The 25,666-nt window shown below is 31.9% G+C and overlaps 11 protein-coding genes across 11 annotated transcripts; 5 read left to right on the top strand and 6 right to left on the bottom strand.

Moving 5' to 3' along the window:
- Positions 1 to 14: 14 nt before the first annotated feature.
- cubi_00289 (uncharacterized protein) lies at positions 15 to 1,226 on the top strand (the record flags this gene model as incomplete). The annotated part of the gene is made up of 3 exons (XM_029017303.1): positions 15 to 688; positions 864 to 1,026; positions 1,101 to 1,226. The coding sequence occupies 3 exons, from the start codon at positions 15 to 17 to the stop codon at positions 1,224 to 1,226; spliced, it is 963 nt and encodes a 320-aa protein (XP_028875882.1).
- A 151-nt stretch (positions 1,227 to 1,377) lies between these two features.
- Positions 1,378 to 1,602, bottom strand: cubi_00288 (uncharacterized protein; the record flags this gene model as incomplete). Its single annotated transcript, XM_029017302.1, has 1 exon — positions 1,378 to 1,602. The coding sequence occupies one exon, from the start codon at positions 1,600 to 1,602 to the stop codon at positions 1,378 to 1,380; it is 225 nt and encodes a 74-aa protein (XP_028875881.1).
- A 238-nt stretch (positions 1,603 to 1,840) lies between these two features.
- Positions 1,841 to 3,919, top strand: cubi_00287 (uncharacterized protein; the record flags this gene model as incomplete). The annotated part of the gene is made up of 7 exons (XM_029017301.1): positions 1,841 to 1,877; positions 1,958 to 2,010; positions 2,075 to 2,191; positions 2,294 to 2,379; positions 2,441 to 3,266; positions 3,324 to 3,702; positions 3,762 to 3,919. 7 exons carry the CDS (start codon positions 1,841 to 1,843, stop codon positions 3,917 to 3,919), a joined length of 1,656 nt encoding a protein of 551 aa, XP_028875880.1.
- A 161-nt stretch (positions 3,920 to 4,080) lies between these two features.
- Positions 4,081 to 5,474, top strand: cubi_00286 (Golgi transport SNARE related protein; the record flags this gene model as incomplete). Its single annotated transcript, XM_029017300.1, has 2 exons — positions 4,081 to 4,739; positions 5,048 to 5,474. The coding sequence occupies 2 exons, from the start codon at positions 4,081 to 4,083 to the stop codon at positions 5,472 to 5,474; spliced, it is 1,086 nt and encodes a 361-aa protein (XP_028875879.1).
- A 77-nt stretch (positions 5,475 to 5,551) lies between these two features.
- Positions 5,552 to 7,321, bottom strand: cubi_00285 (uncharacterized protein; the record flags this gene model as incomplete). Its single annotated transcript, XM_029017299.1, has 1 exon — positions 5,552 to 7,321. The coding sequence occupies one exon, from the start codon at positions 7,319 to 7,321 to the stop codon at positions 5,552 to 5,554; it is 1,770 nt and encodes a 589-aa protein (XP_028875878.1).
- Positions 7,322 to 7,612: 291 nt separating this feature from the next.
- On the bottom strand, positions 7,613 to 10,552 carry cubi_00284 (beta transducin with WD40 repeats; the record flags this gene model as incomplete). Its single annotated transcript, XM_029017298.1, has 1 exon — positions 7,613 to 10,552. One exon carries the CDS (start codon positions 10,550 to 10,552, stop codon positions 7,613 to 7,615), a length of 2,940 nt encoding a protein of 979 aa, XP_028875877.1.
- Positions 10,553 to 12,881: 2,329 nt separating this feature from the next.
- On the bottom strand, positions 12,882 to 14,972 carry cubi_00283 (uncharacterized protein; the record flags this gene model as incomplete). The annotated part of the gene is made up of 1 exon (XM_029017297.1): positions 12,882 to 14,972. The coding sequence occupies one exon, from the start codon at positions 14,970 to 14,972 to the stop codon at positions 12,882 to 12,884; it is 2,091 nt and encodes a 696-aa protein (XP_028875876.1).
- A 501-nt stretch (positions 14,973 to 15,473) lies between these two features.
- On the bottom strand, positions 15,474 to 15,713 carry cubi_00282 (uncharacterized protein; the record flags this gene model as incomplete). The annotated part of the gene is made up of 1 exon (XM_029017296.1): positions 15,474 to 15,713. One exon carries the CDS (start codon positions 15,711 to 15,713, stop codon positions 15,474 to 15,476), a length of 240 nt encoding a protein of 79 aa, XP_028875875.1.
- A 40-nt stretch (positions 15,714 to 15,753) lies between these two features.
- Positions 15,754 to 15,948, bottom strand: cubi_00281 (uncharacterized protein; the record flags this gene model as incomplete). Its single annotated transcript, XM_029017295.1, has 1 exon — positions 15,754 to 15,948. The coding sequence occupies one exon, from the start codon at positions 15,946 to 15,948 to the stop codon at positions 15,754 to 15,756; it is 195 nt and encodes a 64-aa protein (XP_028875874.1).
- Positions 15,949 to 17,105: 1,157 nt separating this feature from the next.
- On the top strand, positions 17,106 to 20,564 carry cubi_00280 (protein kinase domain-containing protein; the record flags this gene model as incomplete). The annotated part of the gene is made up of 1 exon (XM_029017294.1): positions 17,106 to 20,564. One exon carries the CDS (start codon positions 17,106 to 17,108, stop codon positions 20,562 to 20,564), a length of 3,459 nt encoding a protein of 1,152 aa, XP_028875873.1.
- Positions 20,565 to 21,065: 501 nt separating this feature from the next.
- cubi_00279 (DNA binding protein 1) lies at positions 21,066 to 25,556 on the top strand (the record flags this gene model as incomplete). Its single annotated transcript, XM_029017293.1, has 1 exon — positions 21,066 to 25,556. One exon carries the CDS (start codon positions 21,066 to 21,068, stop codon positions 25,554 to 25,556), a length of 4,491 nt encoding a protein of 1,496 aa, XP_028875872.1.
- Between the last annotated feature and the right edge of the window lie 110 nt (positions 25,557 to 25,666).

Raw genomic sequence — 25,666 nt, 5'->3', positions numbered from 1 at the left:
TTCAAGTTTAGACAATGTCTAAACCAACTATGAAAAGCATCGATGAGATGTTTTACAGCAAGTCAGCTGAGGATGAGGAACATTTTAGATCAAAAACCATGGGACTTGTTTCTATGGAAACTTATAAAAGACATATAAGCGATATTCGGAAAGGGATTAAATCTGAAAGTAATTCGAAAAAAACAAAAATCATGACAGAACCTAAACGTAAGAGGAATAAATCTAATCCTTTATCATTTGAATTTAATCCGGGCAATGATATGCCTGACCAAATTCTTGAGGAAAATGATCATTCTGAACATATATTTAGAAAAGGTATTTCCTCATCTAAAATATATTCGGGATTGGAGGGTTCTCCATTAGAAAAAGAATTCAATGAATCTCATGATAAAGACTCAGATCTAAACTTTAATACAATTGGGAAAGATACATCTATTGATACCTCCTTTCTTCCTGACAAAAAAAGGGAACTAGAGGAGATTAAGGTAAAAGAAAGACTTAAATTAGAAGAGCTTGAACAAGAAGAAAAGTTAAAGCAAGAAATTATTGAGGTAGTCTTTTCTTATTGGGATGGAAGTGGCCACAGAAGGTCTGTTCGTGTTCCAAGAAATACCACTATTGGGGAGTTTCTTGAGAAATGCAGAATAAAGCTAAAATCAGAATTCAAAGAGTTTTCGAGACTATCCAGGTAAGTTAGAATTCATGATAAGGAGAATCAACAATAGGATTTTAAATTCCTTTTGGTTTTGATAAATTTAAAAACTTGGTTTCTTACTTTTTACCTTAAATTTGCTTACTGTAGTGCATCTTTAATGTACATCAAAGAAGACGTAATTCTGCCTCACACAATTACTTTCCACGAGCTCATCAAAACCAAAGCGAGAGGGAAATCAGGTAGGTTTAAGCTTGAAAGCAATTATTAAGCTTTATTTAGCCGTTTTCGGACTAATTTTAGGACCTCTATTCCACTTTAATGTATTTGATGATATCCGCGAAAAGAGCGATATCAGAAAAGAAACAACTGAAGTAAGTTGAATTATTTCTTCCACCTCTTTTTTTCTATTTATACAATTAAAACACTTTTGTTAACTATAATTTAGTCTCATGCAGGAAAAATAGTTAAAAGACAATGGTACGAAAAGAATAAGCATGTTTTCCCTGCATATAGATGGGAAAATTATGTACCTGGAAAGTTCAACAAACCCTATAGTATGAGAGGAGACTAATTAAAAAATTATCAAAGTATAACAACTATAATAAATAAGTAAAAAGTTGCCAGGGGGAACTGCCGATTATGCACCTTAAACCAGGACCCGTGCTAATTTAATGGGATTTAATGTAAATTCATCCTCTTTCCACAAAGCATACAAATAAGTACTAGGTAATAAGCCATAATGAAATATTTTCTTTGCATATATGTACCAATACGTGATGAATTGATGATAAATCTGCATTAGTTAATTTAAAAGTATTTTTTTTTGAATAATAAGGATTTAATGTTCTTACCTTTGAAATGCCACTCTTAATGGCATATAAATATATTTGATTCAATTTTAGAATCCTTTCATACAAAAGTTTTGAGTATATTTGTGAGTGTTTCATTGTTCCCAGTACTAAAGAATACGATTTTTTAAAGTTTATAAATAATTATTTGGAACTTTTCTTCCTAATTTTGAATTTTTGAAAATAAATACATTAAAAATGAATTATAGGAAATTATTATAAAATCATTTGGCGCCATAAACCCCCACAGTCATAATTGACTGCAAATGTGAAAAAACATTAATTTTAAGTGGAATCAAAGGAAAATTGCACTGATCTAAAAAAAAATTTTTCCAAAATGTCCAATATCTCAGCAATTAATTTCTTTTCAGAAAGTAAGTTTAGTGTGTTGCTCTCACTATAAGATTGTATTGGGTAAAGTTCAAGAAACAGCCAACTTTCTATATTTTTTTAGACATTGGGATTACTGGGTTTGACTCAGAAAATGCCCCTTTTATGGCTTTCAAGGTATGTTAAATAATTACTTTATTTAAATATAGCTTTTAGTGTTCTTTATTAATTATATATTCAGGAGCTTTTTGATAACTCGATCGATGCATGCAATAACAAGGCAAAGACTGAGTGGCATGATTTACCAAAGAGAATACAAATTTCTGTGAATTTTGAAAATCTAGAATTAGATGATCAGGTAGGTGATGAATTGGATTTATGCTGGCACATTTGATTCAATGTTTTTTTTTTGTTTTTTTGGTTAACTTAATCAATTCGCGTTTCTTTTATTAACTTTTAGGCAAGAATAAATATTATTGTGAGAGATACAGGCTGTGGAATACCTTTAGAATCAATTGATCTTTTGGGAACTCTTTTTGGGACAAAGTGAGTTTAAAACTAATTATATTTGAATAATTTAAATGATAAATTGTAATTATTCTTATAGTAAGAAAATCAATAAAAGAGATTCTTATTATACTGGACAATTTGGAGTGGGTCTTAAAATGATTTTGCTATATGCTACTCAGCATGGAGAGGGAAATGTTAAGGTTAAGATGAGGATGGGAAACAAGATTTGGAAATTTACACTACTTTGTAACTTAAGTGATGGATCTTTTTATGTTGGTAACAGTGAAAGCTTTGATCATAACAGTTGGGATTGGATAACTGAGTTTTCAGTATCTATGAAGCTGAGTTTAGGACTTGAGTACTTGCAAGAGAAATACTTTTCTATGGAGCTTTACGCAAAAACATCTTTAAAAAAAATTCAAAGTTACTTAGCACTCTCAAAATTTTGGAATAGTCATATTTCATTTAATTTTGAAACAAATATGAAGATGGATGCCTCTGAATTGAGAATTGGAGATATAAATTTATCATTTTTTGATATATTTAAAGACAACTTTGTTCAATACTCAAGTAATAAAGGTTCCAAATACAAAATTGATACAGTTTTTGGTTTTTTGAAAGAATGCCACGTTAAAAAAGAATCCCAAATTGATAATTTGGAGTATCAAAGTCTAGATAAAGAGAACCAATCTAACTTAAATTTATCCAATATTTCACAAACCCCTTCTTTAAAACCAGGACAAATTTACATTTATCGTTTTTCAAACGGAATGCCAATAATATGTAAAGATGCAGAATACTGTGAAATTGTAACATCAATTAAAAGCTTCATTAAAAAAAAAGGTTCCACTTATGGGATGAAATTAGTTAAAAAGGATGAGTCTGTTGAAAGTTATCCTGAGAATCTTTCGATGTTTTCTGGGGTAAGTTAGTTATTTGAATGGTAGTGTAATAAAACCTGCAAATTATAATCATTTTAGAGTGAATTTTTACTTCCAATAATGGTAATCCCAACCGTTGAATTTAGTATTAGAGTTCTATTTATTAATGTTAAAGGTCACGGGATTCAGTATGGTACTTTGGGAAAAAGTAGTCTAAAAAGCAATGTTGGACTTTCCACAGCTATACAACAATCGTTGAAAAGTTTAATGAAAGGATGCCAACTGAAGTTTCCATTAGAACTGATTAATATCAAAGAATTTAACTACAAAAGTTCAGTAGAAAAATATTCGCCGATAATTTCCAAGAATTTGGCGTCTATGGTTATGAGGTCGGAGTCTATAGTATTCAAAAGTGGCTTATTTGAAATACTTTCTAGATGTGATCCAGAAAGTTCAGAAAAATTATCAAAGCTACTAGGTATGTTTTTTTTATAGTAAACACACACAATTAAAACTCTATTTTTTCGTTTTTTTTAGAAGGAAATGATGAGGAAAAGCTTCGAGAACAACTCAACATAATTTTTTGTAAGTGGTTTATTAGTAGAATGGAACAAGGGCCTAATATAAAGGCTCAATTGGAAAGTAATGAAGGGGATTCCGAAGATTACATATTTGAAAAAGAAGAGAATCTTTGAAGTTAAAAAATTACATGCTTTTCCATTTTATTTTTTTTTAATGAAAATAATTATTATACATGTAAATATTAAGGACCAAATTTATGTATGGTGGCGCCAAAGTTGGTGTTAAATAAAAGTGTATCCAAAAAGTAAGAAACAAATCAGGGGGTTTAAATTAAATGAGCTTGGAAACACTCTCTGCTCTGTATCCAAAGGCAACAAAATCAAAAAATGAGGCAGAACGACTGCTAGAGCAGTTTGAGTTGGGGTTAGATCGTTCAATTGCCTTACAACAAAGGCTATCAGCAATTCTTAATGATTTTTGTAGGCAAGTAACAGAATTAAAACAAGTTCTTGAAGGATTAAAATCCTCCAAATCTATTGACCGTTCTCAAGAAAAAATTTGGGATCGAAGAGTTGATAATTTAATATCAGATTCTAATTCTTTAAGAGAATCTGTATCAAAACAGTTAGATCATATTCACAAAAGCCAGATTGAAGAACAGAAAAAACTATCTTATTCTTCTCCAGAAAAGTACAATGGAGTTGGAGCTCTAATACGTGAAAAGGCCATCTGGCAAGAGAGCCATATTGCTATTGATCATGCACTAGAGCAAGCAAAAAGTATTGTTTCTAACCTTAAGAACCAAAATAGAATGCTTAAGTCTGTCAGGAAAAGAGCTCTGGATATGGCAAGTAGATTAGGAATCAGCCATTCTTTACTTTCAAATATCGAGAGGCGAAACCTAGTTGACCAGATTCTAGTCTATGGATGCATTTTCCTTACATCACTGATTTTTATTACTATTTATTTATTTATACACTATATTTATCGCAAGTGAGCAATTAATAATCCTTTAAATTACTATTTAAGATTATTTCAATTATATATTACAATAAAACTATTTCACTCATAATTTTTTGTTTATCTTTAATTCTAACTAAAAAAGAGACAATTTCTAGATTATATTATTATAATTTCCTAATTATATTGTTCTATAAAAAACCTTTTAAATCTCATTGACAACTCATTTAATCTAAAAAGTTGAACATCTTAAGCTTTATAGTATTTCGTTACTTTGGGCGGGAAATTGTTTGTGATCAAATATAATATTATTAAGAATTCCAACTTATCTTAAAAAATAGGAGAAAGATGCAAAAATATATAAATTATAGAATAAGGGTAACTGTTCAAGATGACAGAATTATGGTTGGGAATTTGATGGCATTTGATAGACATATGAATTTGGTCTTGTCTGACTGCCAAGAGTATAGACGGGTAAAAAAAGGAGAAGAGTCAAAAGAGCTAAAGAGATCTCTTGGATTAATAATGCTCAGAGGAGAAAATATTGTCACTTTTGTTGCAGAAGCACCTCCAAAGAACCAACCAAACAAACCAGTTGAACATACTTATGCAGGAAATGTTCAGACTATAGCTAGAGGTCCCCCTTTAATTCCTCCCCCTATTATGCCACCAGGGCAATTTCCATTAATTAATCCTTCAATTGGAGGATTACCTATTCCACCACCAGGAATTCCTCCATTGCCTCCAAATATTCATGGTAATAAATAGATGTATATTAGAGGGAGTAGTTTTAACAGATTATAATTATATAATTAAGTATATATAAAATGTTATTTTAGAAGAGTCTAATTAATATCTAATAAATTACGGAAGAATTTAATTGATTCTTCATCTTGTTCGGAGAATTCCTCACAATTATCCCTAATTATTAGCTTTGGAATACTATATGTAGTTTCAATTCTCAGGCTCTCAAGTAATTCACTAAACTTTTCGGCCTGACCAGAGTATCCACTTGAGAATGCAATAGCTGTAGATCTAAGTAATGAAATAAAAAAAGTAACTTTTCTGGGAGAATCGTAATAATAACCCTTACTAGATTTTGGTGTCATTACTATAATTAGTTTAAATATTATATTCCAAAGCTCCAATGGTACATATGAATTTTGTATTCTACAAGTTAATAATGTTAGAATACAAATAAGAGTCTGAATAAAAGCAGAGTATCTTTCAAAATTTTGTGAATTTGGACTATCTAAATAACTAATAAATGAAATTTTGTCTATAAAATTTCCTTGTAACTGATATATCTCTTCTTCATAAATCTCTTTAATTAATCCAAAAATAATAAGAGAGATTCTTCTAACTCTATCAACTCCTGGATTATCTTCAAATGAATATTCAGGAATTGAGTTTGTATCTAAAGGCACAAATTCTGGCATATTCGTACCAGATTTATGTTTTTCTTCAACTCTAAGTTCTAATAATGAAATTTTTCCATCTTGTATCTTATCTAAATGATCAAGATTTAAATAATTTCTTGAAACATACTCAAAGGATCTTGAACCATCTTTAATTTTCGAAACAGTAACTCTATATGTATCTATTCCTGGAGACCACCAAGCGGAAGTAACTAATAGTGTTGCGTAATATAATCCACTATAAATCCCTTCTTTTTTATTTTCTTTCTTTATTAAACTACAAAAAGAAAGCATAGATGTTAATAAAGTTTCTAATATTCCTGGAATATTTGCCCAGTCTATTACAGATAGATGGATCATTGTAGGAAACACTGATGCAAAATGGAGAGGATTCAAATACCTTGATGCTATTTCCAATAGTTTGAGATACTTATCAAGATCCTGATCTGGTTCGTTAATTTGCCATTTTGATGATATTGAGCAAGAGTAATAAATAATCCAATATAAACTTGAAGTCTTGGAAAGAACATTACCTTTAGGCTCTAATTGCCCCTTATTAAGATTCATTTCGTACTCATCCCAGATAATTCCCTCAATATCCAATACAAACTCCATACAATGTTTTGCAGTACTTTTCAATGAATCTAATAATTCCACTACTTGAACTCCTTTAATCTTCTCACAAGATTCCAAAAAATCCAGATTCTCATCTTTATTCAGCTGAGTAAGAAGAGAATCTAAGATTCTGAAGCTACTTGTTAATAAATCAATTTCTCCATCATCTTGTATTTTCTGCTTATCCTTTGTTTCTTCTACACTAAATTTATAATCCTCCAGTTCTATAAGTTTAGATTCTAGAAATAACCTAATTTCCAAAGATGCAATTTCCACTGAGTGTAAAATGTGAATTGAAGTATTAAATCCATTAAAATCAAATCCAAGTATGTCCTTGATTTCTTCTTTTTCCAAAATTAATCCCAATAAGGACATTCTTGCTTGATGAAAAGTTTTTGAATCAGACTTAAACTCCATAAGTCCTAGTGAAAACTTTATGATAGATAACTTTTCTTTAGATTCAAGCATCTTAAAACTAGATTCCAATTCTGGTATAGAATTGGTAATTAGTTCCTCCAAATTAATTTGGGTACTTTCTCCATTAATAACTTCCAATAATTGTTCTAAATTTTTGTCTCTCATTTTATATTAATATGGGTAAAAATATAATATTTACACAAAAACAATCATAATTTTCAATCAATTAATTGTTTCAATTTTGACCTTATTTTTTTTATGAATATACCGGCACCTTTATTAAGTTACCGGTATACCGAATCTAAAAATGAATTACATTGGCAGTAAAAAATAAAGAAAAGTATTATTTACAGCAAATATTTAACTAAGTAATAAAATATGGGAGAGTTTAATAAATTGGTAAATATTTTTAAAAAGTGAGATTAATTAAATAAAGTTGGATAAAAATGACAAATTTTAATCCATTTGAATATTTGTAACTAACTTCAAAAAACATGAAATATTTTGAAGTCTATTTTGGAGAGAATCCCAGTCATTCTTGACAAGTTTATTGAGCTTAAGGACAATGTCTTGAATGTCTTTGAATTCTGATTCGTTTTCCAAAATAGTTGTGGAGTGAATTGTAAGAAAGATGTTAAGGTAAGTTTGAATCAGCTCAGAATCCGTCCTATTTAGTATGGATATATTAAAGTAGTGAATCATCTGAGCAATTTCTTCAAAAGAGCCACCGCTTAGAGGTCCCAATTGTCTCAAAAGAAGATTCACACCAGAAGGAGATTTGGATTTTAAAAGCTTAGTAATTTTCAAAAAGAAGTCTGAATCATTCAAAGAAACTTTCTTTGCCAAAAGTTCCTGGAGTTCAGTCTTGAGTGGTGAACTTGGATCTCTAGATTCTGATAAATCTTTAGAGATTGATTCATCTTGATTAATTTCTTTAGAAAGCTTATGAACAGCAGATGAGAATTCAGTAGTATTTGGTAGAAAAAATGGAGCACTCTCCGGTTTTTTTGGTGGCTCGATAGGCTTGTTTCTTTCTTTAATCTCATCAATAAATAGGATTGCCTGAAGAGTTGAAAATGGGATTCCAGAAAATGACATTAGTTTACCATCAGTTAAAGAAGGATCAGAATCTCCATTTTCGGGTAAATCTGAGTCTGACAAATTTGAATGATCAGAATCAGAAGCCTTTGTTGATTCCTTGTTGTTTTTTAAGGTTTGGTCTGAATCCTCAAAATAAAGTACCCTATTAGGAGGATCATCTATATAATAGGGTTCAGAAGGAGGATTCGATAATCCTTCTATTTCAACTGAAACACTTAGAACATGTTTATTTGCCCAAACAGAAAGTAATCCTTTTGATTGATCATGAGATGTTATTAAGAATGCATCTGAATGATCAAATACACAACAAATAGCTGGTGATTTAAATTTGATCCAGTCCAGAAGGTTTGATGAAATTATATCAAATATAAAAAGTTCACTATTCTTTGTAGAAATTACAATCCATCTGTTATCTGAAGACATAGTGATATCCAAGATAGTATGGTTACCGCATTGGAACTCTCTAGATATTACCTGGGATTGAAAATCATAGAGAATAACCCTGCCATCTGAAAATCCAAAAGCTAATAAATACCCAAATAGCTTGGAAACGAAGGCTTCTTGACCTTCTACATTTGATAAAATAGAAACTCTACTCAAGATAATCTTGGTATTCAAATACTTTATAGGCTTAATCGACCATGCCGATAAGTAATAGTTATCTAAATCTCTTAAAATGCAAAGGGCCATGGTGGAATGTGAAATATGTATAGAAAGAATTTCCATAGTTGGTTGATTAATTTCAGAATTCTCAGGAAAAGTTAATTGTCCAGAATGAGTGCATGATTGTAGATTGAATCTGTGTATGGATCCATCCGAGTAACCAACTATTACATAGTTACCACATCCTGAAACTGAAACAGCTTTTGCTAAAGGTAGGGATTTTTTTTTAGCTGTTAGTCCGTGTGATACAAAATTTGAGGGACTATTATTCTTAGATTGTTTGTCAAATCTTTGAATGTTCTCAAGCGTAATTAACTTTGGAGTTAACGCAAAGTTATGTCCACTCCAAACAAAAACTTCATGCATGCCTTGATGGATAGTTACTATATTTGGCCAGTCAAAGTGCCTGGACTCTGCAAATGACATATCTATAACAGTAGGTAACCTGTTGAAAGGGAATTGATACTTTTCATTAAACTTCTTTTTAAGAGAATTCTGTGAAAAAATACGATTTTGATGTTGTTGTATTGTAGATGTTTTTCCAAGATATCCACAATTCTTAAAGTTACTAATACAAAGTAGGTCTCTACTCTTTTCTGGAAGAGCGTCGTAGAACTTTGCCTTAATTATTGAGCTTAAATGCCCTCTCCTAGACCTAAGTTCTCTAGGGGGAGAATTCTGATTATCAATAACAAATTCAAGTAATGCATTATCTCGACCAGAGGTAACAAACATTGAAACTCCAGGAACAAACTGAACCTTGACTACCTCAGATTCATGAACGGAGTTTAAAATACTTAAGACTCTTGCATTTTCCAAATCCCATAATACTATATCTCCATTTTCACATCCTGAAATTAAAATAGCTTTTTCAGAACAAAAGCTTATACTAGTCACGCCTTTTTGCTCAGGCATGTGCTCTAAAGAGAGCAAAACCAAATCATTTGCGATATCTAGAGTATATATCATCCCGTTCTTAGTTGCAATTCCAACCACATCTGGATGAGAACTTGTTACTGCTGTGATTATTTTCTGTTGATCGCTATCTTCTAATTTAGTTTTAATATTTTTTGAATTATTCAAAACATCTTGTATTGAAGAAAACCTATGTATCAGCTTTCTAGTATTTATGTTCCATAATTCACATTTTTTTGATGTAACTACCAATACTTTGTTTAAATATGTGACTGGGTGTAAAACTGTAACAATCTCCTCGGAAACATCCATATCCAGTAGAATCTCGCATCTGCGACTACTAGAGGCCAATTCAGAAACTATTATGGTTCCCTTGTCCCAGGAAATCAATAACTCACCCAAGACAAGCATTCCTTTTACTTTCGACTTATGCTCAACTTCAAATGTCTTTTCATGTCTATTATAACCTTCAATTATATTTCCCATTGACACAAAAACCGTCTCATGCTTTGCAGCCAGATTCTCTATTCTGTTACCCGTCCTCTGGGATATATATTTAATCCTTAGTTGGTCCAAGTCGTAAACTTGGTAATAATGACCAGTTGCAACCACAATAAAATATTCATCTCCTAATTTCTCCAATACAAAAGGAACTTCATCTGTCACAAACCCTATACTATGTAAAGGAACTAACAAATTACTCGAATTCACTTCCATATTACTTCATTTAATTCAATTTCAAATCTCACTATTAATTGTCAAATATTACTATTAACCACACTTACCGCCATTCTAAACTGTCTCCCGCGTATATCCTTAGCAGAACAGTAAAAAAAGAGCGCTCATGACTAAAAAGGAAACAAAAAATTAAAAAACTAAGCAATGATACTCTAATTACGAAAATACCGAATGCACGGATGACTTCCTGCAATCACAGCAACAATAAGTCACCGAATAAGAACCTTCAAAATGAGCAACTGAAATGGCTAAAGATGGTTGAAACAGCACTTCCAAGGGATGGTGATGAACACTGGCGCTCAATAAGCACAGACGACCAGAAACTAACAACCTCACCTAACAAATCAAGCCCAAAACGGGCTTGAATTACCAAAAGCTAACTCACTAAACTTGGCATAATCGTACGTCGCCAGAAAACTAAACCTTCCTTTGAATGCGTTAGAGCACCACCTTAGCCATTCCACAGTCACTCATAACCTCGAGCACATAGTACCAAAGATTAATTAGAGTGTCTCTTCAGAAATTAACTTTTAACCTAACCAAAACATTAGGGAAAGCATTAGAATCTGAAACATAACCTGGTATCAACATAGAAAACACTGTACTCAGCTTGTCTAAAACCTCAATCATCTTCAAATAGTCCTTTTCTGGATGTACCCCTCAACCTCATACATTCTATGTAATTTCTCTTCTTCCTCTTCTGAAACAAAATATTCTCTTTGTCATGCCTAAAAGAAAGATGTTTCAGCCTGCGTTAGATCACTATATTATATATATATAAACATTATGTATATTGCTTTGAATACACAAAATCCAATGATAACCATCTAATGGCAATAATTAAAAGTTTAAAAGAAAATAAGACAAGCTTGTTAGAGACGTTTGGGGAATTGAATTTATATAAAGCAAGAATTGAAAGAACGGACGACGGCGTAGTTATGATAATGTACGAATAAACCAAATAAACGTTTGATTTAAAACATATGGACGACGAATTGTTTAGCAGTAATATATATATCCAGCAGTGACAATCTCCTCTTCGAAATAACAAGCCCAGAAAACTGAATGATTATAATGTACAAGTACCCCTTCCATGTGACTGTCAAGCGAAGTTAACTTAAGTCGTTATATATTTAGCATTATCTAGTCAAATAATACCGGAACCAAATGGATAAAACAACTCTATATATACACTCAATTGTACACCAAGATTCTATTCCTCAAGGCACTAACTCTTTCAAGTTGGACATGTTGATCACATTTATAATCTTAAGACATCTGAGACTCCAAATAATTTTTTTTTGCAAAAAGGCTTTGAAAAAAGATAAACTCAGAGAAAATGTTACGGTAATTTTGAAGAAAAACAATTGTGAAGAAATGTCTACCAATAATGAACAATTGTCGAGGCCAATTAGAATAATAGACTAAGATTAAGAACTCAGGGATCAACTCATAATATAAGTCATTTGATACATGCTCATCTGACAGCAAATATGTTAAGGGAAATTCTGACCAGTCACAGGGAAGATTGAATCACTAAGTCAAGAAAGGATTCATTTCATTCTCAACTAGTGATTTACCTTAGTATACCAGTAGCTTGTTAACAAGATTTGTCACTGCTGAATGATGATAATAGTAGAAAAATATGTTCTAGAGTTAGGTAACAACAGGTCCAATTCATAAAAATGTGAAAAACCATGGGAATAAATCAAGCTATGGAAGTTAGTTATTGATATAATCTGAATAGTCTCAGTTTAGTTAAACCAGATGATAATAAAAAAAACTCAAAAAGAAGACCGCAAAAGTTGGAGTGGCTTTTCCACTCGTAAAACACATAATTCAATACTATCATCGCTCATTAGTGATAAAAATCAAATGTTAATATCATCTTCCATTGTAGAAACCGAGATTTGCTCAGCCAACAATATTACCATGATAAAGCCAATTAAAGCATTTTGATCGCCATGATAGTGCCATTCAGATCAGAAAACTATAAGGCTTTAAGCCCAAAAATCCATTTATAAATAAACAATATATTTACTGGATACAGATTTTAAGGTGTGAAAGACACACCTATACTGATTCTTTTTCCATCTCTATTCGCAAAAAATTGCGTTGCTCGACATGACGTTGTGGCGCCACTGTGCGCGGGAATGGTTTTTACGTAATATTTGTTTTTAGTTTTAAATGAGGAAAGTAAATCTAAAATTAATTATTAAAGTAATACTAAATAGATTTTTGTGACTAATATAGGTAACTATTGCAAACATATTTCTAATATTTTAGTGTGGGATATACGTAAGTACTCTTATAGTTCGTCCCTTTTATTTAGCTCACCAAAATCTGTTGGGTAAATTTTCCACAAAGTACTATTAGAGTTAGGTATAAATCTTTGGTGGGCCTCCGACCAATGAGAGAAGTATGCACTTATGTATACGTTGTTGATAATGCTTTTACTAGAAAATTTGTGTCTAGAACTTGAGTTAGAAACATGTGTTAGAGCAATTTCTGGAATATACGAGTGCGTGAAATTTGATGGGATAGAATTAATTGGTGATGTGTTGTTGAAAAGGGTCTCATTCTGGTGAATAAGCAACAGATAGTGAGGCTTCTCTTTTGATTTTGGTGGATATTTTTGATAAATATAGTCTTCCCATTGTTTGGGAGCATTTAGTTTCCAATCCCACCCAATTATCACACCATAGTAGTTCCACCATAAATGTTGCACAATTTGGCCAACTAAGAACTTTGGGTTCGCTGTGTTTGAGTTTCTAATCCTAGGAGAATTGCCCATAGTAAAGAAGGTTTGGATAGTATCCCCCTTTTTTAATGAAGTAATATATTCAGTCTTAATTGCTTCAAATTGGTTGTTAATTCGGGTAATACTAACCACTTCATTTTCTTTTTCAGTTTGTTGAGATCTGTGTGAATCTTCTAACGTAGATTTATCCTTTATAAATTTGTCTAAGATTAGGTTCTTAGGCAAACATTTGATTTTTCTATGTTGGTAAATTGGAGGAGGCATAAGCATGGGATGTGAACAAATTACGGGGGAAAGGATTAGCATCTCATAGCTGCATGTTGAGTACTCAATAACGTTAACTATTTTAAAGTAATCTGACATGCTCTCAAAATTTTCCGGACATTCAAATACCAACTTAATACTCCTTTGTTGATTATTCTCTACACAGAAAGTTCCATTTGACAACCTTACTGTGATAACATATTTTCTATAAACATAGTTTCCTGAAACCAGCTCATTTTTATTTCTAGGCTCAATAGTTGCCGTTACATTCTCAAGTAAGGAAAACTTGCCAGGTTTTATTGTGTTTACTATGTTTGAAATTAAATTATTCGATAAATATTCATCCAAATCATTTGTTTTATTCAAAAGTTGTGCAGTATTTGGATGAATTCCTAAATGAAATAGCCTAGTTTCTTGATTTGAGGTATCTTTTTTGAATTGAGATACAGCATACAAATTACACAACTCATAATTCCAAAACCTGAAATCCGTAAAATTTTGACATCTATTTTCTAATGGTAGCAGTAGAGTCTCCAGTTTATCCAAAGAAGTTATATTCTTACTTTCATCTACTCTCCAATCACAAAATGAGGGAGATAAAAACTCTACTTTAATTACTGGCTTAAAGTCTTTGTTAATATCTTCTAACACTTGATTTATTCCCGATTGATTATAACTACACTTAAATTCAATTGAAGCTGAGTACCCAGAATCACCCTTTAGGTTTTCTATTGCTGGGTTATAGTACTGAATTACTGTTCCGTTTTGATAAAATGAATCTTCATTAAGTTTATAGTCGCCAATAACATTAAATTGGCTTTCTAATATATTGTTATTAGTTTCTTTGTCAATTATTTGTCTTTTATGGCGAACTGAAACTCCAATACATATTTCAAACATGTCCACTTGGATGTGAATGCCATTGTTAATATCCTTCTTTTTTGTAAATATAAAACATCGTTCCATTAGCCACGAAATTTTACTTTTCTTTAAGTAATTCTTGATATTAGAATCCATACTATCCCAAGATGGGTCAATTTCCTCAGATTCCTGAAGATAACCATTTCTTCCGTATTCACCAAAGCCGCATAGAAATTCCTTTCCTCCTAATATCATGAAAGTGTACTTATTATCTTTCATATTAGCTAGCCTTGAATTTTCTAGCTCTTTTTGATTCTGAAAATTTTTTTCTTCATTCTCAAAAATGTAATTAATATCACTATTTGGAAAATGAAGCTCAACTTCACTTGTTTGATATTGAAAGATTTTTGTATATTTATCAAGATTTGCTCTATATTTATTACCCTGACATTTATCGAAAATACCAGGGAAAAGTAACAAACCCCACAAGATTATTTTTGAAATCAAATTCATCTATGCTAATATCTATGCAAAGATGTTCAGTTACTGTGTGATACTAAAATGATAACAAATTTGGAATATTTACATTATTTTGCACCCTTTTGTAACATTACACGAACAAGGCTATGAGGGATTAATATATGAATAATTAAACCGCCAAAAAGTTTTTTTATTAGTCTAACCCTTAGTAGTAGAATTCAGATAAATAATTAAATATATATGTGAATATTAAATTCTTGTTCAAGAACTTTGAACAACTTTCTAGAACTAACAAAGAGGTTTATATTCACCTAACAATTTAAATATTACTATCTCTAATTTTGAGTTTATTGGTTGAATCTGTTATGTAATAGCAACTACTTCAAAAACCACTGTTTAAGACTATGAATCCGTGAAATCAGTATTAATTAAAATTTAGAAAATTTCTCAGAATTGAGAAATCTATGAATGCTTTCAAGCTAATTTGATATAAGAGACTAGGAATTGCAATGAATAAGAAGACAGGTAAATAGACTAAATAGGAGGGTTACTAATTTTGCTAAACTCTAAGCAAAGAAAACTTGCTTCAAGCTTAAGTACCCTATAGAATGATTCCGGGCTTTTTTCTATATTAGTAAAGTTGCGGGTCCCAAATGGTATTGCAACTAAATCTATGCTATTACTTGAAATTTGAGCGAGTTCCTCTCTATCATCTTGAAACCAAATGTTGCTATACCCGTTCTCAATTGATTTTAGCTGTCCTCGTTCCATCATTTAACTGTTAAAATCCGTTACTATAATATTGAATGAGATCTTAATATTCCTTTCCGAACTTATTAACAATTATAAAAGAAATATCTCCAGTTATTCCTGCTACATCTAAAATGTTAGCATGAGAAAATTCCTTGCTTTTTCCTCTTTTTATTCTCAGAGAAATTTTGGTAAAACAATGTTCTACAAAAATGTCTTTGAAAAACCCATGTAGTCCAAAACTCATCAAATCATTCATTAAATCATATTTATTTGAGACTGAACTAAAAATTTGTCCAATTAGCTTTCTTTTCATGTTCTGAAGAACTCTACGATTTCCATAATAAACGTATTTTTCACTTTAATCTATCTTCTAATTCCTAATAGTAAATTCGATCTAGCTATTTTTTCAAATTAACTTGATTTTTTGTATTAGCATTCAAAAATTTGAATCTGGAGAAATGATTTGTTTCTCAAATTAATGAAAAACAAAAATTGAAACCAAAACCACCTTTTGGTATGTCCCTCAATTGATCATTAAGAAATCATTTTAGATAGTTAAATATCTCAGTAAAGTAGTGGTTTAATCGAATAAGATTTCTGTGAAACTAAGAGAAGTGTTTCATGATTTTTTTTACACACAATTTTGATTCAATCCAATTTCCTTTCCCTCAATACTGTTGGTTTTCTCTTAAAACCTCAAAGCCTGATTTCCATGTCCCACTGTTAATTATATAATAAAATAGAAATATAATTGAAAATGATTCATTTATAAAGAATTTGTTTGAATACACACAAGTACTCACTATTTTTTAAAAACAATTCCAATGTCTGACTCCCATAACTAAGAATTAAGTAAAAGACCGGTTGAAATACAAAGATATATATTGCACTATAAAAAAACTAGGTTTTATACACTTATAATTGTCAAGAATTAACTCAATTTTTGAAATTTTTTCAAGTTATAAAATAAAGGTTTTTGCCTTATTTCAAACAAAAGAATTTGGCGCCATTCATAATTCGTGGATAGAAATATTATAAAAATTTGGAGGAAGAAATATTAATCAAGAAATAATAACTGAAACGAACGTAACTGCTTGAGTTGGTTGTTTTTTTATAAATAGGCGAGCCATTTAAATATATTTTGATCAAAATTTGATGAATTGTTTAACCGTCCACTTCTCGATAATGTAACTAGTGCCACAAACAAACCCACACAACGTCAGCCGTCTCTCTTTCATGTTAATATTGAATCTTAGTGGGTATAAGCAAGGATAAGAAAGGCAATAGGTAGCAAAAAGGATCTTAGGTTGAATATTAATTGATGAAAGGTGGGAAGTAATTTCATGACGGAAAGATCGATTTCAACGTGAGCAAGCATCAATAACGGTGAAAGGAGTGAGAAAGGGTAATAGAATGATTGGTCTGGTAAAAGAAAACACAAGTAATATTTCTAATAATATAATTGCGGATGGTATTTATACAAATGAGAACTTTAAGTCGCATAGTATAAATTCACAATCTCAGAAGGACGAACGTAAACGAGCTTCAAAAAAAAATAAAGCAGTGGGAGATTCTGCGTTCAGAGCGTTTGCTAACAACTTTATGTCTCTATTTGGGTATGGTGATACTCTTAAATCTGTTAATGAAGCAGGCTTCTCGGAGATAACAGCTGAGCAAAAGCCAGACAATTCAAGGCAAAGTTTCAGTGATGTAATGGGTGTTGAGCATACTAGAAATGAGACTGTTGCAATTGGAACAGATGTTGAGGATGGGAATTCACCCACTAAGGAAAGTAAAGTTGGTGGTTTAAGGCTTGAAGTAGGAAACTCAGTGGCCTCATTAAATGCTGACAACAAATTAAGCCATTCAAGTAAAGTAACTGAAAAGAATTCTGAAGCAGTTTCAAAACCATTCCCTGAAAAAAAGACTGGTCATTCACAGCTACAAATTATAGCCCATGTTAGTGGTAGGCCAGTGCATGCAAAATACTCCTATGGGAAGAATAAGTTTAAGGTAGCTCATAAAAATGCCGAGAACCCCAATGGAAAGCATTTTGGTTCTGATAAAGAAGGGAAGCAAATCTCAGATACTCAGAATTTCAATTCAATAATAATTCCTTCACCTGTAATCCAGTTTAGACAAGTCCCAGTTCAAGTGGTGGGCCAGAGGCATCAGATTGTCTATAACACTCCGTTAATTTCACAAAGGATTATTCCCCAAACAAATAAAATTATTTACCAACCTGTATATACTCATAACCAAGTTGAAATGGCTAGCAATGGGCCAGCTGGACCCATTGGACATGGTGTGATGCACAAGAATATGTACTCTCATGAAACCTTTGTTGGAGCAAATACTGTATTTTCGGGAAAAGAGTTGCCCGGAAGTTATTCAGCTGGAATGGGAGCAACAAATGCTTTAAAAAACACAAACGTCTGCCTGAATAATCAAATATTAGGGTTTGGAACACCACTTGTTGGTTGTAGAAGTATGTCTCATGTTCCAAATAACGGTTTTATTAGTATGGACTCTGATCAGACTTCTGGTGGGGAACTTTTGGATGTAAACCAAGAAACCAGACTTCAATCAAGTAACGAAATTGCTACAAGTAGTGTGGATCATCCTAGAAATGGAACTGGAGGATCTTTGGCTTCTGTTGGAAGTTCATGCCAACCAACTTCATCTTTTAGACTTGGAATTCCAATAAAGGTAAAAACATTGGATGAGAATAGTACAAAAAAGAAAGAGAACCAACCCTCTGCTAAAAATGGTATTCAGAGTTCGAAACAAGTTGTAAGGACAAGTAATGGAAATTTCCAAACTCTTTCACTTACAACAACAACATCTAGTGATACAGGAAGTGTAACCATGAGTAATGGTTCACTCAATCCAAAGACCACATTAGAGAAAAATGCCAATACTAATATAGATGTGGTAAAACCAGGCAATAGAGAGAACAGTAAGATACTAGAAAAGATAAATGAGAATGAAAATGGGACACAAAAAGGGTTCATTCCCCAGGCTAGCCCAGTGGTTAACTATAGAAGTGCTTTGGATTATCTTGTTACCCCAATGGTAAGATATAGAGATATTGCAAGTAATCTCAAGGTTAGAACAGTTCCTCCCCAACTCTCAAGTAATGATGCGTGTAAATTTTTCAAAACTGAGGTTTCAGGAAATGGAATTGCGGGTTTATCAAACAGTTCAAATTCACCTAGGAATATGAATTTCACGGGTAGTAATGAATATAGAGAGACAGTATATACTCCAGTAGCTCCTTTTCCTATCGCTTCAAACTATCCGGTGGTCACTGGACCTGGGAATTCTGGAGTTATTGAAATGGTGAATTCCAAGATACAACCAAATGGTAATGTTTTAGTTACTAGTGGAAGCTATATTGATAATTCCATATTAAAACAGATTCCTACCCTTAACACTCATGGAAGCAATCCAATAAACGGAGTAGTATTCCCCGGAAACTCGCAAGGTGGAAGAATTTTTGATAGAAGTTTAAATTCTCACATTTGTAGAGCTCCGGTTGCTGTTCCTCAAAATCTTGGATATAGACTAGTTAGAACAGCTGCGAAAAATCATGTTGGAGCTGGTAAGATCCCTGTGGGAGGAGGAGTTTCCATTTACAAAGAAAACTATACTAAAGAGGAGAATTTCAGTTACAATAAGAATCATAATGTAAGGAAGGGATATGTAAATAAAATGTATCAATATTTAGCAGATTCAAGTCAATTCCCTCCTCTTCCAAAAGAAATTTATGTGGATGATATCGAGTTTCTAACACGTCCTATTTCTTCAGAATCGATTGCAAATATGAATAAAAAGCTCTCTATCAATACTCGGGATAGTGAGACAAATGTGAGTTTAGTAAAGTGTTCTACTCCTGGTGTAGGAAGGGAATGGGATAGCATTAATAGGGGAACGTTTTGCACAGTATATAAGGTAAGGCATGGAGAGTGTATTGCAGCTATTAAGTGTCCACAAAAAAGGATTCATGATTTGGACCCACTAATGTCAAGATATAGATGTTATACAGAGTGGAAGTTATTGTACAGATGCAATAGGCATCCAAATATCTTAAATTTGATTGGAGGAATTCGAATTAATGAGTATGAGATTTGGCTGGTGACAGAATACATTAAGACAGGGGATTTATTCAAGTTGATTCATGGTAATGGTTCTCGAAGTAAAACTTTTAGAGAAAGCGTGGAATATAGGTACAAAGTAATGTATCAGTTGTCAGATTCGATAAGATTTTTACATTCTCTATCTCCGAAAATAGTTCATAAGGATCTTAAATCAAATAATATTTTGATTGATGAGAATTATAACATTCGAGTTTGCGACTTTGGGGATGCTGAAGAACTTCATTATAATGTTATAACTTGTTGTACAGCGGTTACATGGCAATATGCACCTCCAGAAATTGTGGGTTGCAGTGATCCAGCAAAGCCTAATTCAAATGCAAATGAAAAGGTGGATGTCTGGAGCATGGGTTGCATATTTTTGGAAATTTTATGCAAAAGGACTCCCTTACAACACATATTGGATAAAGTTGAGGAAAGTGGTAAGCATTCAACGCTCTATAATTTGATCCATTCAAATAAAATTGAGGGAGAACTAAAGATTCCTCCACTTCCGGATTCTTTGTATAACTTGATTACAATGTGTCTAAGACCAAATCCTGAACTCAGGGCATCTTCAAAAGAAGTTTTTGATTATTTAGTCAACAATGAAAAAAAAATATTGAAGCAGTTGAGTTACATCAACCAATATAAACTGACTAGTAGTGGTGGCCATTCAATTACGAATAATCAAAACAATGATATTAATGCTTTATCTCAGTTTAGAGCTGTATAACAAAAAATGTTATATAGAAATAAGAGGATAACATATATTAATTTACTGAATGTGAAAAGGGTAAAGATAAAAAGAGGGAGTATAAATAAGGTTTTTTAATGAGAAATATTTAATCATATTTATATAGAGAAAATGTTAATTTGAAATTATATAAAATAGAAACAGAATTGAATTTTCAATTAGAATTTACATTTAGACAAATTAACACATTAATTATAGTTTCTTTTGAGTGCTTTCAAAAATGAAGCTTTTCAATTTTCGAGCAATTTGTATTTTTTTATTGGTAAATTCCTATTTGTGTGATCTTTAAAAGATACTTTTAAGTTGGTATATAAAGTGCAGGAACTTTTGGCGGTAAAATACATTCCTGAGTAATGTAATTATAATAGAGTTGTATAATAAATCAGAGGAAAAAAAAATTTGTGCGTGTGAAGACTCCAACAGGAATAAAAAAATCTTAGTTGCCACATTTTTGGTTTGTACTGAAATGTTTGAATAAAGATGTCTCAGTATAACTATGTGGTGACAGCCTATGAATCGGGGTCTTTTAAAGGGATATTGAAGGTGGATTTATTTGGGGATGGTATTAACAGAATATTAGCAGTAAGAACAAAAAGCATCGACATATATGAAGTTAATAGGGATGCAATTTTGATTGATGATAAACTTTTAGAGGACGAAATTTTAGATATGCCTGTCTTGAATAAAGTTGGAACAGTAGAAGTATATAAGGATATAATAGAAGTTGATAGGTGGCGTCCAAAGAACCAAGATTTTGATGACGTATTAATTTTTACCAGGGAGTATGAGCTAATTTTAATAAGAGCATATTTATTGGATTCTGGTTCTGATAAAATTTTGTATTTAAGTATACTAGATCAAGTTTCCTTATATAAAGAGAATTTAAGAAAGTCCCAGTTAATCAAAATGCTGGTTCATTCTGAAAAAAACAGAATAGTAATTCTAGCCTATGAAGGGTGTTTACAGGTTGTGGGGTGCGAAATTTCAAATAAAGACCAAGAAAATAAGACTATTTTCACATCCCCTTTAATTCTCAGACTTTCGGAACTAACGGTAACTGACATTTGCCTCGTGAATACCACCAATGAGAGGAGTCTCCTGGGAATCTTATATGATTCCGGATACTCAAATGATCCTAGATTAATGAAAATGATTGAGTTACCAATGGATCTACGTAAATGGTCTTATAACACAAATTTGGGGCATGTAATGCAGCAAAATGTCTTCAAAATAGTACCGTTACTATATAGGTCTAAAAGACAGAAAACAGTTAAAGGTTTATTTTTATTTGGAGATGGAATAGTAGAGTATCGATCAATTGAGGAGATTATGCCAAATAAGACTAAAAGTTCAGAGGCCATTTCAAGTTCGCAAGCAGTGATAATGGCTCGCTTTAATTCAGCAGCATTCAGTGGAATGGACATTGGACTATCTCCTTTATCAATAACTGATGTTTTGAATTTGGGTGATGGTTCTAGATGGTTGGTTTTGGACAATTTGGGTCGCCTTTTCATAATGCTTGTGGAATATGACCAAAATGATATTGACAAAGTAGTTGATATTAGATTGAGTATGATCAATCGCTACTCTCCATTCTCTAGAATCATAGATCTAGGGGATGATTTGTTCTTTCTAGCCTCAAAGCTTTCAGATTCCTTATTATTATATTCCAAAAATAACAAAATTTACATACTATCGAGCTTGCCAAATATTGGTCCAATAAGAGATCTCCTTTTCTCAGATATTAATAGAAAAAGTGAAGTAAAACAAGAGGCTAACCCTAATCTAATATCTAAAAGGGACCCCTTACCACTCATTGCAGCTTGCGGATTTGGATCAGGAGGAGCTCTGAAGTCTATTTGCAATGGAATTGGTCTCCAAAACCTGTATGTAAGCAACGAATCATTTGTGGGACAAATCACAGGGATATTCTCGCTTGCTAGTAATTTTGATAAAGTTGTCGTAACAGGAATTGGTGATTCTTCTTGTTTTAAAATAACATGGAATTATGAAAAGGACTTTGATGATGGTGCCAGAATGGACCATGTTAACAGTTTTAATAAAGAAAATCCTAGCCAGGAAAAAGGAAGGAATTCAAATACAGTATCTCCAAAAAAATGCTTTATTAGCTTCGAAAAGTGTGAATTACAAGGGCTTCAGAAAGATGAAGAAACAATCAGAGTTTGTGTTTTTAGAGATAGTTACTCTTATCAAGTGACTCCTTCAGGTTTGTTTCCTATAGGAGAAGTCAATTATCATCGTAAAAACTGGTTACTTAAAGACAATCTTCCTCCAATTCAGGATTCTAGTTTGGAATATATTGAAAAGTTTGAGTTTTGTGAGAAATCTCAAGTTGCCATAATTTGTACCTGTACTGGGTTGCTATTATTATACAAGTTTGACGATGAAAGTATTCTCAGTTTGATTTGCTTTAAAACTAAGACTGAACTGTTTGAATTAATTTCTGAGAACTTGGGATTCAACTGTTTATCTGAAGAAAGTAAAGATTTGAGCAATGAAAAGGATATACTTAATAATTCCATCTCAAGAACTATGGATGAAATTTGTATTATGGGGCTCTTTTCCATAGATAACTACATACTCTTATTTTTAGGAACATGGATGAATGGAAGTAAATTAAGTTGTTTATACTACGAGAGACAAGAATCTGGAACCATTTCAAATGCTGAACTCCTTCTGAATATAGAAACTGAGTTTCGAGAATATGAGACAATGGTTACCTCATTAAAGGTCTTTGAGCTAGAGAGGATGGTTGAAACTCAGAGCCAAAGATGCACAGAAGAAGACTTTATTGGACTGATAATTGGTACAAATAATGGATACTTACAATTACAATATATTCCAAAAGATGAAATAAGGAATTTAATAAAAAGGAAACATAAAAACAACCAACTAAAAGATATAGAAGACCTCTATGAATTTAAACATTATAATACTTGGAAAGTATCTAATAGCTTTATATCAGAAATCCATGAATTGGCAATTTCAGAAAGCTTGAATAGACACTTTTTTATTTGCTGTGACCAACCCAAAGTCTTGTTTTGGAGTTATAATTCCGGTAAAGGTAAACATGGTCTCGGTGTATGGAGCTTTTTTAATATACATTCTTCATGGATTCCTTTTGCATGCCAAATAAGACTGCCCACAAACCCTACAACAAAACAAGAATTAACAAAAAATAAGTGTTTGGAAAAGACATATATTTTGTATGTAAGTCACGAGGAAAAAGATGCTAACGAGATTCACATAGATGAATTAGCAAATCAAGATACTGAGAAATCTGGTGGAATTCAAATTTTTAAAAAAACCAGCCAACAACGTTTACTCAAGATTGGTCTTATAGATACTCTTCAGAGATATAATTGTAGAAGTATCCCTTTGGAATTTACTCCAGAAAAGGTTTGCTTTGTTGAAGATCTTAATATATATGTGGTAGTGGGGGTCAAGGAAAGGTTTAAAGGTAGATCTACAATACTTAAACCCATTAATGATTCCAATATACTTGATAACAGAGAAAAAAGAGAAAACAAAGAAAGTGAATTAACATTTATAGAATCTGTAATTTGCCTTATATCAACACAAGATATGAAGATTCACTATTATAAGACTTTAGAAGCAAACGTATACCCTACATGTTTAGAATATGTGACTTTACGTGCTTCAAATGATGAAAATGAAATTAGATCTTTCTTGGCAATTGGAACCAGTAGAATAGAAACCAAAATGAATCCAAGTTCGAACTCAAATTTAGGAACAGAGAATTATGGCAAGATTACACTTTATACGATTATCAATAGAAAGCACTCCTATAATCTGATTGAGTCTGCTGTATATGAGACAGAAGTTGCTCCATTTGTAATAAAAGAGTTCAAAATGTCTCAATTGCTCATTTCCATAGAGAATTCTCTGATATGCTTAGAACTTCATGTATCCAAAAATTTGACGGAGTCTTCTAGTTCAAGTTCTTCAAGCTCATCAGACATTTGGATGGACACAGAAACGGATCTTGAACTGGGAAATGTCGAACTTAGGAGGAAAGAAACTTATTGCACTCATACAATGATAGTGTTTATTAAAGTTTGGAAGGAGGAATACATCCTTGTTGGAGATTTAATGAGATCAGTCGGACTTTGGGAATTTGACAGATATACAGGTAAATTTCATGAAGTTTGTAGAGATAACTCTTTAGCTTGGGTAGTTGAAGGTTTATTTCTTTCAAAGGATATGTATTTAATTTCTGACGAGAATCGAAATTTGAGAGTCCTTATGCGAAGTCCAAACCCAGAAAATGATGAAACCAATACTAGTTTGTCCTGTATTGCTCATCTTCATGTTGGGGAATCAGTCACTACCTTCCAAAGGGGGAAATTTAATCAGGCATATCCTGATACTAGAAAAAGCACTGGAGGGCAAGATTTTATGGAAGAAAGCCTTGGAAAATTAATGTTTGACGAACAAATAGCATTTGGGACCTCTCAAGGAGGTATTTATCTTTTGTTCAGTATTAAAGATGATCCAAGAATTTTTTCTCAATTAGTATTGATTGAAGAAGCAATAATTAGTGCTTTAAAAAATAGTAATTTGAGAATAGAATTAAAAAATAAGGTCTACAAATTAAAAGATTCAGACTTGAGGAAGCTATTTATTAGAAACTCAAATTCTTCTTTATTCTCTGGAATAATAGGAGTTCTTGGTGGGGAAAAATACTTACCATTAAGATGGGAGTTAAATAGTACAAAAGAAAGTTATAACTTTGAATATGATTGTTCAGGAACTCCCAGAGGATTTGTGTGTGGTGACACTGTAGAGTTATTCCTTGATTTTCCCTTGGATCTACAAAAGTCTGTTTTAAAAGAATTGCATTCATTCAAATCTGCAAGAAAACTGAAATTACCAGATGATGTAAACCAACTAGAAACTCTAATTGAGCAACTTAAAAATATGCATTAATTATTATAATTTATAACTATATATTCTATACTTAGCACAAAGATTCTATAATTGATTTATATATTATTTTGTTTTTCTAAAATTTGTATTTCCTCTCTTTTGAATTTTGA

This window comes from Cryptosporidium ubiquitum (assembly GCF_001865345.1).
Source record: "Cryptosporidium ubiquitum isolate 39726 chromosome Unknown contig_11, whole genome shotgun sequence".
Lineage (NCBI taxonomy): Eukaryota > Apicomplexa > Conoidasida > Eucoccidiorida > Cryptosporidiidae > Cryptosporidium > Cryptosporidium ubiquitum.
This window is presented reverse-complemented; position numbering and strand designations above follow the sequence as displayed.